Source organism: Hyperolius riggenbachi, chromosome 1 (genome assembly GCF_040937935.1).
Source record: "Hyperolius riggenbachi isolate aHypRig1 chromosome 1, aHypRig1.pri, whole genome shotgun sequence".
Taxonomy (NCBI): domain Eukaryota; kingdom Metazoa; phylum Chordata; class Amphibia; order Anura; family Hyperoliidae; genus Hyperolius; species Hyperolius riggenbachi.
In genome coordinates, this window is record NC_090646.1 from 615,421,987 (window position 1) to 615,437,958 (window position 15,972).

At 43.0% G+C, this 15,972-nt stretch overlaps 1 protein-coding gene across 5 annotated transcripts in view; it reads left to right on the top strand.

Moving 5' to 3' along the window:
* Positions 1-15,972, top strand: part of FYB1 (FYN binding protein 1) — a 226,512-nt gene that overhangs the window by 27,344 nt on the left and 183,196 nt on the right. Inside the window, exon 1 of one of the 5 annotated variants that reach the window (XM_068250391.1) lies at positions 8,264-8,351. The exons of 3 other annotated variants lie outside the window; for them this stretch is intronic. Coding sequence is in view for 1 of the 2 variants with exons in the window: in XM_068250386.1 (XP_068106487.1) it covers positions 8,459-8,461 (3 nt within the window). In the remaining variant the exon portion in view is untranslated. Of the gene's footprint in view, positions 1-8,263; positions 8,352-8,398; positions 8,462-15,972 lie in introns of those variants that run through there. One more of the 5 variants, XM_068250386.1, reaches the window with a different exon arrangement.

A 15,972-nucleotide genomic window follows, 5' to 3' on the forward strand; every position in this document is an offset into this window, starting at 1 on the left:
TCGCCAGTGCATTGCTTGCATATATTCTCCCTTGTAATCACCTACTGATCACCTATCAATCACCCCGTCACCCCCTGTCACCACCTGTCACTGCTACCCACTGCTGCATCCGCCCGCCGTCCCCTTCTACACACTTCCGCATTAGGAGATGCAGAAGTGATGCGAACAGGAGAGGAGGTGATGCAATGGGACGTGATAGTCGTAGGGTGGAAAAGGGCCCTTGCAAGTTGCAGGCGATCCAGGCGGCGCAGGAGGACGGCGAGGAAGCAACCAGGCCGGAGGGGCTGGAGGAAGTCCCAGGTACATATCATTTTTTTATACCCCCTTTCTCAGGTGCATTTTAAAATGGTGCACAATAGATCTGGTCAATGAGAGACTAATAATTTGGGCTGGCTTGGAACTCTTATGCAAATTGAAGCTTGAAATTGTGCCAATCAGAAATGGATGTGTGTGCATTTTACTGGCTCAGTTCCAAGATGCGTACAATGTCCATTAAATCTACCTGCAAGCCGGAATTATTAACATCTTATTGACCATCTCTAGAGCTCAGTAGTAAAGAGGTTAATAGAAACGTGTTCATTGTTGTCATGTGCCCATATTCTGTAACATTACGCAAATCCACCACTAGAAGGCAGAAGAAGCACAAAGAAAGCACACTAAATAACACGAAAATACATAAAGAAACCCCGTAATTGTGGAAGACAATAATTCGGTGAGCTAATATTTGCCCAGCAGAGCAGTGTTATTTGTATCACATGATTCTCAAGTTGCATGTTTTATAACACTCAGCAGGATTTATCTCTGGTGAGGATTTGTAATTGTGTCAGGCCCTGAGATTAACCACTTAAAGGACTTACGAGGCCAAGTATACAAAAAAAAAAAAAAAGTTAGCTACCTGGATCAGCTTGTAAGGCACGGAGGACGCCGTCCGCGCCCTCCGTGCCGTTCCGCCTGGTCCCCACCGCTGAACAGCCCCCCGAACGGTCCCCGACCACGCGGCCCGGGTCGGGCTCCCCAGCCTGTACCAAGATGGCCGCCGGAGCTGGCCGCGGCTGCGCAGTCCGCATAGCCGCGAGTGCGGCTGCGCAGCTCTAAGGCCAACCCCCCGATCCACGTAACAGTAGCGTGGATCGGGGGGTTGGCCTTAGAGCTGCGCAGCCGCTCTCGTGGCTATGCGGACTGCGCAGCCGCGGCCAGCTCCGGCGGCCATCTTGGTACAGGCTGGGGAGCCCGACCCGGGCCGCGCGGTCGGGGACCGTTCGGGGGGCTGTTCAGCGGTGGGGACCAGGCGAAACGGCACAGAGGGCGCGGACGGCGTCCTCCGTGCCTTACAAGCTGATCCAGGTAGCTAACTTTTTTTTTGTATACTTGGCCTCGTAAGTCCTTTAAAGACAAGCTCACTTATAAAAACGTCCTGCTAGAGCCTCTTAATGGCTCCAGGACATTTTTATAAGTCAAACAGTGCTGCTGCCGCTGTGCGTGTGCATGTGCGCGCTCCCGCATGTGTATTCCAGTGCGTGTGAAAATAGTGAATGAAAAAACACCATAGAAAAAATACACCTTTATTTCAAAATAATATATTGTCACCATACTTTGTACTAGGGACATATTTAAAATCTTGTGATAACCAGGACAAATAGGCAGATACAATGTGTGGGTTTTATATACAGTAGCAGTGTTTATATTAAAACTATAGGGGATGAAATTGGAGAAATAGTGTATTTTTTCATTTTTTCCTTGTTTTTCCCAATAAAATGCATAGAAAATAAAGTAATTACTGAAAACAAATATCAACCCCAAAAAGCCTAATTGGTGGTGAAAAAAACAAGATATAGATCATTTCATTGTTATTAGTAGTGATTAAGCTATTGGCAAATGAAAGGGATGAGCACTGAAAGGTGAAAATCACTCTTGTCCGTTAGGGTAAAAACCTCTTTGGGGTCAAGTGGTTAAAATACACACATCTCCTAGTGAGCAAATGCAGGCAGAACTTGCTTAACCTCCCTGGTGTTATTTTCAGATTTTAGGATCTAAAAGCGGTGTAATTTTTTTCACACACATTTAGACCCTAAAAGCAAGAAAAAAATGTTTCTACATAGATCTGCAGCAGCCCCGCTCTTACTCACCTCCCCTGGATCCAGCGTTCCCTCCGTCCTCTGGGTGGGGCTGTACCTGTATAGTCATGACGACACAAGGTGATCTCACCCGAGGGCTCCAGAGCCTCAAAGTACAGGAAAAAGAAGTCCTGCCAGCGTTTGTATCCCAGGGGAGGTGAGTTGAAATGCCGCTGCGCTGCAAGCTCTGCATACCTCCTGGCAGCTACCGAGGGTCAATTTGTAGATAAGAATAAGGCCAGATTCTTTGCAGAATTCCTTGATTCTTGAAAAATTGAGGGCAAAAGGAGAAGATGACGGCGGAGGCTAAGATGGATAGACAGCTTATGTGAAGTTATGAACATGCCTATGCAACAGCTGAAACAAGCAGTCATTGACACATCTGGCATGCAGAAGTACAGAGAATTGAAGTCGCCTACAGAAATGAGGACTAATACTGGTAAGTTACAGAAATAGTGTAGGATCTTGGGTAGGCAGGTCATCCTTATGGCAGTTATCCGACCCACCCAAGACACGGGAGTAAAGAGAAGACCCTCAAATCATCAAATGAGGACACAAACAGCATCCAAAGCCTGAGAGAGGTGCTGACTGTTCTCCATCATTAGTTTCACTGCTGTCTGGAGAACTTTGTGGCAGAAATACTGGCTTGTACTTTCTTGAATTCAACTTTGTAAAGACTTCCTTTCTTTATGGGAAATTCCAGATTCTACTACTGTGCTTTCGAAAAACAGAAAAGTGTCAAAATTTCCACTTTGATATTTTTCTGTTGTTTAACAAGTGATGCTGAGATAAACAAAATAACAGCTACTCCTATGCTATTATTATTCTCAGATTCATTTAGTCTTCACTGATGTCTTTCTTTGTGCCCTGGTTTAAAGCGGGATAAAAGTCAAAATTACATTTTTGCTCTAAAACATTAAACAGCAAACAATGAATAGAAAACATAAAACAATTGGTATAGGCTGTACAGTCGAGCTCTGCTATGTATGGTAAATTGTGCTATTTTGATGACCTGGAAAGGGAGAATGAGAGAGCAGCCTCTGTTCACTTGCCAAGGAAACGGGCGTCTGTAAATGAGTGCAGCTCGGATTTTGCTATTTTAAAATGTAGAAGTGGGTACATGATTAAAAAAACACATATATGCACACAAAAAATAGTAATAAAAAAATAATGTATTGCCCATATACTGTAATAGGAGTGAGCAGGCGCCCCAAAAATATAAAACTGTAACATGACGCTGGATGGATTACCTCAATGAAGAACACAACAAGGGAACACACAAAAAAAGGATAAAATATTTAAAATCGAAATCTTGAAAAATTGAGGTGTCTTGCCACAATGACAACACCACTAAGGTACAGCAAAACTGTTATTAGCACTAGCTAACGCGTTTCGTGAGTCCAAACATCTCACTTCATCAGGCCAAATTTCAATGCAATGCACACCTGACACGGAATTTTTTCACAACCGGCACTGAATTTTGGCCTGACTTTAGGTGTCCTTAACCATCACTGCCACTGGGACGTGAGCTTTACGTCTGCAGTGAAAGCTGATACAGCCGCAGGGATGCAATAGTCAAGTCCCTGCAGTTTGGGGGGCTGTGCGCGCGATCGTGCAAGCAGAAGCCCGCAATTGCGATGGTCCCAGCAACGGGGTATTGGTGGCAGAGGACAAAGGTCCCCTGAGCCAATCCATACATGTCCGCTGAGAATTATCACTTTTTGTTCAAAAACAGTGATCAATTTCAGTTGGTGCTGCCGCGCTGCCTCCCACTTACTCGTTTCCGCCGCTTCAGCTGCCAATTTTTAGATTAATGAATGGGAACATTGTTCTCATTCATTTATCTGCGTTCTAGGTCACCGTGATCGCAGGCATGAATGGATGCCTGCGCCAATTCCCTAGTTACAGTGTAACGCATTATTTCCTATGTAGCGTACTTATTGTACGCTTATAGGATGTAATGCGCGAGGACATCTTGTGGCCAAATAGTAAAATTACACCTACTAACTTTAGGGAATAACATTTTTTTAATATGTATCTCAAGAGGGTATATCATTATTAAATTATGGGCTAGAAATTAGTGATGGATGTAAAACTGAAAAAATGCACCTTTATTTCCAAATAAAATATTGTCCCCATACATTGTACTAGGGATACAATTTTAATGTTGCAATAACCGGGATAAATTGGCAAATAAAATGTTTGGATTTTAATTATGGTACCATGTATTATTTTAAAACTTTAATGGCCGAAAACTGAGAAATAATGATTTTTTTTTCTTATTACTACTGTTAAAATGCATTTAGAATAAATTAGTTCTTAGCATAATGTACCACCCAAACAAAGCCTAATTGGTGGCGAAAAAAACAAGGTATAGATCATTTTGTTGCGATAAGTAGTGATAAAGTTATTGGGGAATGAAAGGGAGGAGCGCTGAAATGTGAAAATTCCTTTCGTCCATAAGGTGAAAAATACCCGCAGGTTAAAGTATTTGCAGTGGTATAAGGACAACTTTGACATCCGTCCCACATCTCCACAAATTTACACACAGGGTTTCAATATTCCAAAGATCACCAGTAGGATAGTACATATATACATATTTTTTTATTTTTAACTGCCTTGTTTCACCATTAAAATATTTTTTTTTCTTTAATTCTTATTGAAGTACCAACATCTCCCCCTTTTTGTCGATGGCGGACTGGGAGCTGAAGAAGCTGAGGAAATTCACTTGCTGGCCAAGCAGCAGTAATCAAGTGTTGCAGCTCACAGGGAAGACTTGCTGCAGGTTTATATTGGGAGTGATAACACAGGGTTACTGCTGCTTGGCCAGCAGGTGGATTTCCTCAGTTTTTCCACCTCCCAGTCCGACACGGCTTTTTGTTAAATTTTTCCTTATTGGTAAGTGATTTGCTGCTTAGTGTGTATGTCTAAGCAGGTGAAACTAAAAAATGAAATGATTTACCGTATGACTGACTGCTGTGTATTTATTGTTGACGTGATCTGAGGGTGGGCAACACTGAATTTGTTGCGATGATCATGTCAGATGTTCTAATTAATAAACTCATATTTTTTGACCAAGATTGCAAAGTAGTATGTCGCAGTGTCATGTTCTGCAAACATCCACAATGCACTGCAGAAGAAAATTACAAACTCACTTTAGATTTCCTTAGGGCGGAGCAATCATTTCGCTTGCCAAAATCTACAATATGGCCTGGTGCACACCAAAAACCGCTAGCAGATCCGCAAAATGCTAGCAGATTTTGAAACGCTTTTTCTTCTTTTTCTGTAGCGTTTCAGCTAGCGTTTTGCGGTTTTGTGTAGCGGTTTTGGTGTAGTAGATTTCCTGTATTGTTACAGTAAAGCTGTTACTGAACAGCTACTGTAACAAAAAACGCCTGGCAAACCGCTCTGAAGTGCCGTTTTTCAGAGCGGTTTGCGTTTTTCCTATACTTAACATTGAGGCAGAAACGCATCCGCAATCCAAAATCTGCTGCAGCCCGGGAGTATGCGTTTCTGCAAAACGCCTCCCGCTCTGGTGTGCACCAGCCCATTGAAATACATTACCCTAGCGGATCCGCACCCGCAGGAGGATCGCAAACCGCAGCGGAAACGCTCTGGTGTGCACTAGGCCTAAGTGCAGGAATCCTCCAATGTCATTAAGAAGGTCCTCATTGATCCTTAACCACTTCACCACTGAGGGGTTTTACCCCCTGACCACCAGAGCAATTTTCACCTTTCAGCGCTCCATCCATTCATTCGTCTATAACTTTATCATAACTTATCACAATGAAATGAACTATATCTTGTTTTTTCCGCCACCAATTAGGCTTTCTTTAGGTGGGACATTATGCCAAGAATTATTTTATTCTAAATGTGTTTTAATGGGAAAATAGGAAAAATGTGGGGGAAAAATTAATTATTTTTCAGTTTCCGGCCATTATAGTTTTTAAATAATGCATGCTACTGTAATTAAAACCCTTGAAATTTATGTGCCCTTTGTCCCGGTTATAAAACCGTTTAAATTATGTCCCTATCACAATGTTTGGCGCCAATATTTTATTTGGAAATAAAGGTGCATTTTTTTCAGTTTTGCGTCCATCCCTAATTACAAGCCCATAGTTTATAAAGTAACAGTGTTATACACTCTTGACGTAAATATTTAAAAAGTTCAGTCCCTAAGGTAACTATTTATGTATTTTTTTTAATTGTAAATTTTTTTTATTTTTTTTTAATTACAAAAAAAAAAAAAAATGGGGAGTGTGGGAGGTAATGAGTTAATTTTTAGTGTAAAACGAATTTATTTCTATGTAAAAAATGCTAAGGGTGTAGTTTTACTGTTTGGCCACAAGATGGCAACAGTAACTTTTTGTTTATTGCGACCTGCAAGCGTTCTTCCGGACGCTCGCAGGAAGTACAAGGAGGCTGTGAGTGTTTGTTTTTTCTCACAATGATCGCGCTGCCCATAGGAGAGCAGCGGATCATTGTGGGGCTTAGATCAACCAACGGGAATGGATTTTCCCGTTCATTGATCTCCGGGCGAGCGGGCGGCGGCGTGTTTACTAGCGGCGGGCGGCGTGTTTACGAGCGGGAGCGCGGGCAGCGGCGGGAGTGCGCAAAGTACGGATTTCTCCGTCCCTGGGGGTTAAAGGATGGAAAAAGGGACGGAGAAATCCGTACGGGCGGGGGTAAAGTGGTTAAAAGAGACCTGAACTCTTGCACAGGACAGAAGGAAAACATAGAAAAACGCACACCCTGTATGTATTTAGAGAGTTCAGCCGGTCTAATTCCTCCTCATCTGCGACTAATCACAAGTGTAATTTGATCTCTCCAGCTGTGTCAGTTGTCTGCCTTGGCAGCTAATTTGTAAACACAGGATGTTAACCCTATGTCTATTTCCATGAAAGCAGGAAGTAGACACGTTGTAGATTTACTACATAATTTGTATTAGCTGTAACAAATAAATATTTTTATTTAAAGAGAATCTGTATTTAAAAAATACGCCCCTGGGGGGTACTCACCTCGGGAGGGGGAAGCCTCTGGATCCTATTGAGGCTTTCCCGTCCTCCCCTGTCCCACGGTGGTCTCGCTGCGGGTCCAGGAATGGCGAGCATGTAAATGACGCCTGCGTAGTAGAGTGGACCTAACTGGAATTGGCTATTTCTGTTTATTTCCGTGCAGAGAGCCGCAACAGCGCCACCCGCTGGAGCCAGGGAAGGTAAATATATCAAGTCTTGTCAGGCTTGTCGAGCCAGGATTGCAGGACGCTTCGGGGGAGCCAGCGCTGGACTGCCTGCAGCTACAGGGGAGGGGGAAGCATCATTGGGACCCTGAGGCTTCCCCCTCCCGAGGTGCGTACCCCCCAGGAGACGTTTTGTTTATTACAGAGTCTCTTTAAAGACTATACTTTCAGGGATCATTTCTATAGTTCTTAACTGTCGAAATGTGCTCTAGAGTGTATAAATAAATATTTTTATTCAAAAAGGACCACTATCACAAAAAAAGTAGACAACAGTTTAACTGCCAAAATAGTAAGGTGCCAGCCTCCCTACTCACTGCACACTATTTTGTCGGTTAGACTTTGCAACTGCTGTTCAGGAAATGCTGTTGAAAACAAAGAAAACCCCGAGAATCCCCCATGAGGAGATGGACTGGCCCAAAACCTGTCGGTTCTGTCAGATTTTAACTGCCTACCTTTTCAGTGATAGTGGTCCTTTAAAGGTTATTATGCTGTTGCTTATCTATTAGAGCAGAGAGGAAGATAGTTCTGAGTTCAGGTTCACTAACAGCTAATAACCAACCTACATTGTTCTTGCAGGACCCCGGGCCCGAAGCTGTTTATGGCTGTAGAGGGGGCAAGGCGATGAATGCAGAGTAGCCAGCAAAGGCTGTAGTAAGACCTTTTGTAGATAATGTAATAAGCAAACGCTGACAGGAAGCCACAGCTGTGACAGATAGCAAATGCCCGACAGGTTCCCTTTAAGCTTGCAGTAACTGTAGCAAGGACTGTGCAATTTAATTTCCCTTTCAGCTTCCCTTTTCCAAACCAGTTCCTACTTAGTCAGTGTTAGTTTATGAGAAGAGCGATTGTTTCTCATTTGGCAAGCTGCTGCTGCTGCTGGTGGTTCCAGTATAACAAGAGCGGCATTAAGGCTACCTGAAAGATACGCAAATAAGGCAAACCTTTCGCTTAATTTCATTGGGCCGCCCTTCTGAAACATCACCTGACTAAGTAGTGAGGTAAGCCTGTGTTGTCTGAGTGATAGCGACAGTAGTGGCCAGACTAATGCTGTGGTGGATGTCTGTGTGGCTGCTGCGGGACACTCCCCCCGCATACACGTGGGCTGATGGTAAGTGGGGTGCAGACAGGTGGCAGACTAGAGGTTTGTACTGTGGAAACAGACTGTTTTGTATACATGTAAGGAGCTGGTATACTGGCCGCAAGCATATTTCACTGATATAACATGCATAGGAGGGGGGAAAGGTAACAAACACCTCCAGCTTGTTCTGCCCCCCCCAACCTTTTTTCAGATAGCAATGACGAATTGATAGGTTATATATTGTCCTCAATTCACTAAGATCATACTAATGATAAGGCAGGTCAAAACTTATCACCACACATCAATCAGTATTTTAAGTGTTAATTCACTAAAGAAGAAGCTAAATCCTGGCCCATATACAATTTTCTACCGTGTCTTCTCCTAGGGGATATTTTCAGAACTCGTCAAGAAGATGTCTTTTAACCATTTTAGCTGATTGGACGTGGCTGTCACCTCCAAAAGGCTGCTGTTGTGCTGCCCGTGCGCTCCCGTTCCCATTCATTGATCTAAGTCCCCGGTAGAAAGACCGACAGCTTCTTATGAGAAGCCGCGGTCTTTCTGAACAAAAAAAAAAAATTACTTCCTCCTTATACTTCCTGTAAATGAGAGTGCTCGCTTACAGGATGGAATTAAAAAAAGATTGTGGCCACCTTGTAGCCAAATAGTAAAACTGCATGTACATACATATTTTTTTCACACAAAAAACAAAAAATACATTTAAAATTTACTGTTTACCCCCCACCCAAAAAATACCAAAATAAAATGTTACCTAAGGGTCTAAAAAATGTTTATATGCGTGTCAAGACATTATATTACTAATATTTTTTTAATTATAAGCTTGTAAATAGTGATGGATGCAAAACTGAAAAAAAATGCACCTTTATTTCCAAATAAAATATTAGCTCTATACATTGTGATAGGGACATAATATAAATGGTGTAATAACCGGGACAAATGGGCAAATAAAATGTGTGAGTTTTAATTATGGTAGCATGTATTATTTTACGTTATAATGGCCGAAAACTAAGAAATAATGATTTTTTTCCATTTTTTCTTAATTTTCCTGTTAAAATGCATTTAGAAAAAAATAATTCTTAGCAAAATGCACCCCCAAAGAAAGCCCAATTGGTGGCGGAAAAAATAAGATATAGATCAATTCGTTGTTATAATTAGTGATAAAGTTATTGGTGAAAGAATGGGAGGTGAAAATTGCTCAGATGCATAAGGTGAAAAACGACTGAAGGTTGAAATGGTTAAGCAACCAGCAATCAAGAAAATACAGAAATTAGTGTTGATAGTACTTTTTAACAGTAAAAGCAGCACAGGGTCAGAGATAAGTTACATTTACATAGCGCATAAGGTTTACATATACATGCGTCACAGTTCATTTAGAGGCCTAGAGGTGACCAGCGGTTAGTCCTGTTTGCCTTGTGGGGTGGTTGGTACAGTTGCCTGACCGGGAGTGGCGCAACCCGCCCATCCGCCTGTTTGGGCTTGTACTGATGGAAGTATGTGGAGGGAGTTCAAGTGGCTGACAGCCGATGGAAAGAAGGAGTTTCTATGTCTAGTAGTCTTTGCAGGGATGGCACGAAGTCTCCGGCCCAGAGGGAGCAAACTGAAGTAACGGTGACCTGGGTGCAAAGGATTATTTGCAATCCTCAATGCTCTGGATTTCAGTCTCTTGTTGTGCAATAGAGCAAGTGAGGGGAGGGGGCAGCCGGTGACCCTCTCCGCCGACCTGATGACCCTCTGTAGTTTGAGCTTGTCGCTGGCAGTGGCGCCGGCATACCAGACTAACATGGAAGAGCAGAGGATTGACTCAATGGTGGCGGAGTAGAAGGCATGACCCAAGAAATTCTGGTCAACTTCTACTCCGCCACCATTGAGTCAATCCTCTGCTCTTCCATGTTAGTCTGGTATGCCGGCGCCACTGCCAGCGACAAGCTCAAACTACAGAGGGTCATCAGGTCGGCGGAGAGGGTCACCGGCTGCCCCCTCCCCTCACTTGCTCTATTGCACAACAAGAGACTGAAATCCAGAGCATTGAGGATTGCAAATGATCCCTCGCACCCAGGTCACCGTTACTTCAGTTTGCTCACTCTGGGCCGGAGACTTCGTGCCATCCCTGCAAAGACTACTAGACATAGAAACTCCTTCTTTCCATCGGCTGTCAGCCACTTGAACTCCCTCCACATACTTCCATCAGTACAAGCTCAAACAGGCGGATGGGCGGGTTGCGCCACTCCCGGTCAGGCAACTGTACCAACCACCCCACAAGGCAAACAGGACTAACCGCTGGTCACCTCTAGGCCTCTAAATGAACTGTGAAGCATGTATATGTAGACCTTATGCGCTATGTAAATGTAACTTATCTCTGACCCTATGTACTCCTTCTCTGTCTTTCTCTGTCTTCTCTTCCCGAGCTATATGTATGTGCCAAAAATAATTCCGGGCATGATCGCTCATGCTTGGCGAAATTAACTTTTCTGATTTCTGATTCTGATTAGGGAAGGAGATCAGCTTAGTGAATTGTGGTTTTTGTTTCTCTAAAAAAAAGTCTATTTAATATATCCACATTATTATCAGATACACCTTACTGGCTTAAAGTCACTCAACTCACATAACAAATCCTTCCTATTAAATGTTAAGAGAGGTGTGTAGATATATACTGCTCGTGTCATGCCTGGATCTGTACAAGTTTGGCTATATTTTTTGGGGAAATTCAGAAAAGCAGCAACAATCAATAAAGAACAAATTAAAACAATTATAGTTTAATTAGCTTATGAACAGACAACCTTTGTTATGTTAATCAGTAGTGCCCATTTAGGTGTTAAAATTACTATTCATCACTGTCATCAAAGAACTAACATTTGTATATAAACATTCCATAAAGAATAGTCTGCTAAGAATAGCTCCTTGGTGCCCCTCAAGCAGCTGTCATCACAGACCTGATCTGCCTAGTTTGCCTATGCCTAAAAACAGCCCTGCCACCCTGGTCTCACTTGCTTTCAAAAAATCAGGGATAGCACCATACAAACTTCAGCAATGAGTCATGACATCCCCCATTTCCCCTCCCCAGTGTCCCCAGTGGACAAGAACTAACATGACAATGGGCTCTATTCACAAAACTTCTCATAAATGAGTTATTTGTCACCTCATTGATAAAAATAACCTTTCAGCACATTTACAAGAAAAATAATCACTCAAAGTAAGTTGTCCCTGATTACCTTCATTTCAATATTACTTTTCTTACCTTATTTATTTATTTATTGTATTTATAAAGCACCCACATATTACGCAGTGCTGTACATTAAGGTTACAGACAATATGTAGGGGTGACATACAGCAATATGACAATACAGGAATACATGCAAACCAGATCACGCAGCACAGTATGAGCATGAGGTAATGCTTAGTCAGTCACTGGATGGAGCATGGAGATTAGCCAAGTTGAGTTCACTCAAATGCGTAGCATGGGTGTACAGTAATGGAGGTGAATGATCAGGTAGGACACAAAAGGAGGAGGACCCTGCCCAAAGGCTTACAATCTAGATTATATTTTTTGGGAGTTTAAAAATGTAACATAGATAAGGTGAAAACAAAGGAAAACAGGTGAAAAAGCTTTGTGAATCATGCCCAATCTACACTCACATGGTATATACATTGCATGATCACTGACCCCGATTCCCCCACAATGGCTATCATTCATAAAGCATTACTGCATGCGGTAATGCAGAAAACAGCAGACTTTACCGAGCATTTAGGAAAGTGTCAATTCATAAAAGCTGTTACCGCATGAAAAGCTGAAATTCCTCAGCAATGAGGTATTTTACCGCCTTATGCAGTGATTAACTGAACACATGTCAATAAATGTCAATTCATAAAGATTAGAGCAGACATTAACCCATTCAGGTTCCGTGGTTTTCACGAGAGAAATGTTCACCTCCCATTCATTAGCCTATAACTTTATCACTACTTATCACAATGAACTGATCTATATCTTGTTTTTTCCGCCACCAATTAGGCTTTCTTTGGGGGGTACATTTTGCTAAGAGCCACTTTACTGTAAACGCATTTTAACAGGAAGAATAAGAAAAAAATGGAAAAATTCATTATTTCTCAGTTTTTAGCCATTATAGTTTTAAAATAATACATGCCTCCATAATTAAAACTCACGTATTGTATATGCCCATATGTCCCGGTTATTACACCGTTAAAATTATGTCCCTATCACAATGTATGGCGACAATATTTTATTTGGAAATAAAGGTGCATTTTTTCCATTTTGCATCCATCACTATTAACAAGTTTAAAATAAAAAAAATATAGAAATATTTCATCTTTACATTGATATTTAAAAAGTTTAGACCCTTAGGTAAATATTTACATGTTGTTTTTTTTTTTTATTGTAATGTTTTTTTTATTTATAGTAAACATTTTATTTGGGTAGTTTTGGGAGGGTGGGGGGTAAACAATAGATTTATAATGTAAATGTGTGTTGGTTTTAATTCATTTTTATTTTCAGGTGTAGTATTACTTTTTGGCCACAAGATGGCGGCCATGAGTTTGTTTACATGACGTCACTCTAAGCGTAACACACGCTTAGAGTGGCGCATCAGGCAGTGAATGGCCAGAAAAGGCGCAGCTTCCGAGAGAAGCTGTCGCTTTTTCAGCGGGGGAGAGGAATCAGTGATCGGACTTCATAGTCCGATACATTGATTCCCTGACTACCGAATCCGCGGCCGGGAGTGCGCGTGCACGCGCGCGATCGGCCGCGGGGGCGCGCGGTAGCGCACATGGTTTCTGGACGTAGTTTCTACGTCCAGAAACCAAAATAGGTTAATGGCACGGAACATACCACCTGCTTTGAAGAGGTGATAAGAGAGTGATAAGAGTAAAGGTAATCGAGACTCACAAAGCAGAAGCAGTGAGATCTCCCCCAAGCAGCAGCAGCGAGATCGGAACAAACAAGGCTTTCCCTGAATACCTTAGGTTGTGTGTTTAACCTCTTGGGTTCCTGCTTTTAAGATGTGTATTTCACATCAGAAAGCCTGCCATGTGTAAAGTTTCTTGAAGTTCTTCTAAGCTGTGGCAATTAACCCCCTTGGCGGTATGAAAAATACCGCCAGGGGGCAGCGCAGCAGTTTTTAAAAAAATTTTTTTTTTTAAATCATGTAGCGAGCCCAGGGCTCGCTACATGATAGCCGCTCAGCGGCATCCCCCAGCCCCGCCGATCGCCTCCGGCGATAGGCGATCAGGAAATCCCGTTCAAAGAACGGGATTTCCTGGAGGGCTTCCCCCGTCGCCATGGCGATGGGGCGGGATGACGGCACCGACGTCAGCGACGTCGGGACGTCATTGGGAGACCCGATCCACCCCTTGGCGCTGCCTGGCACTGATTGGCCAGGCAGCGCAGGGGTCTGGGGGGGGGGCCGCGCGCCGCACCGGATAGCGGCGATCGGGCGCGCGGCGGCGGCGATCGGGGTGCTGGCGCAGCTAGCAAAGTGCTAGCTGCGTCCAGCAAAAAAAAAATTATGAAAATCGGCCCAGCAGGGCCTGAGCGGCACCCTCCGGCGGCTTACCCCGTGTCCAGCACGGGGTTACCGCTAAGGAGGTTAAATAGATTGTTAAGAAAGACTAATAGACAGATACAGAGCAGATACAGGGCAAGCAGAGACGGTATAACAAAACATGCACATCTAAAGGGAAGTTGGGTTTGCCTCTTTTATTGTAATACTGTCTCTGCACGGAGAACAGGAATGTAACAAAACACTCTTCTCATGTTACCGACAGTTGGGCTTCAGAAAATCACTGCACTTCTATCACAGCTGTGAAAATGTTTATGAATTAGCACACAAAAGTTTAAAATACCGAATACGGTATTTTTCCGACCAGATTTTTTTTACCACATAGCCTTTTATGAATGATAGCCAATTCATACAGTAAGCTGACCCCTTCTTCAGCGTCACTGCTTGTTTTATACACAAGTGCCAGGCTGTCACAGGTGGAGGAGCTCAGAGACACCCTTGATCCTTTAGTATCTCTGCTATTGCAGGCCAATGTCAGACACAATGGTTTTCTCCAGTACCGTGCAGCATTCAGTGGCAGAACTTGTTTTATATGAGACTTAATTAGCTTGTGTACACAGACCTTTATTATTGACATTTATTTTTTGTCCACTTCAAATCCTATTTCCGGCTTGTGTTGTTTTTTTTTAATGTACCTTGTGTGGAATATGACATAATTTGCATGTCATAGTATAGGTAGCCAGGGTCACCCTTAAAGCTGAAGCGAAAAAAAAAATATGATATAGTGAATTGGTTGTGTACTATGAATAATTACTAGAAGATTAGCAGCAAAGAAAATATTCTCATACTTTTATTTTCAGGTATATAGTGTTTTTTCTAACATTGCATCATTCTATAATATGTGCAGATTACACAACACTCAGCATTCAAAATGAGTCTTTCAGAGCAGTCTGTTAAGTAATGACCTCTCCTCTAGCAGAGAAAAAGTAAACAGTTTACTTACAGTTGAGATAATAAAAGTCAGATAACAGCCCTCTCCAGGACTAACTTAGTCGGAGAGCTTAATGGCTTGTTTGCATAGAGATAACTGGAGTTTCTCAACTCTTCCTGTACTGGAAACAATTACACTGATGTATCTGATCTTAATGTTTTATTTCTTAGCTGTACTACACATACAAATCATAATATCATAATTTTTTTTCCGCTTCAGTGTCTCTTTAAGTACAGGAAGCTATCGTCCAAACCCCCAATCAATCACCTTGCCAGCAACCTGAGTTGGCTGGGCAGTGTAATGGTTAAAGTGTACCCGAGCCAAAGCTAGGGTACTCAAAATCAGATACTTACCTTAAGAGAGGGAAGCCTCAGAATCCTAATGAGGCTTCCCTCGCTACTGTGCACGCTCGCGCAGCCATTGTACACACTTAATCCAGGAAGAGGAGCTGCGTGGCCCTGATGTGAAGAGAGGTCACGCTCAGCAATGGGGGGGGGGGGGCGCACTCAGCAACGAGGGGCTTGGAACAACTGAGGGAAGCCTCATTAGGATCCTGAGGCTTCCCTCTCTAGTAGTGTTAGATTTTGAATCCAAGCTTTGGCTTGGGTTCGCTTTAAAGAAAATCTGTATTCAGAAATAATGCCCCTTGGTTACTCACCTCGGGAGGGAAAAGCCTCTGGATCCTATTGAGGCTTCCCCCGTCCTCATGTGTTCCACGGCGGCGGTGATAAAGCTCCCTAAACGGCGGAGATGTAAATATTTACCTTCCCGGTTCCAGCGCAGGCGCAGTAGTAGCTCTCGGATCAGAGATAGGCGAAATAGACGATCGAAGTCGACCCGACTCTGGACCCGACTGAGATCATCTATTTTCATCCATCTATTTCCATTTATTTCCGAGCGGAGAGCCACAACAGCGCCACCTGCTGGAGCCAGGGAAGGTAGATATTGTATAGCCTGACAAATTGCCGGCTGTGCCTTCCAAGGGGCAAACAGAGACCACTGTGGGACGGAGGAGGAAGGCT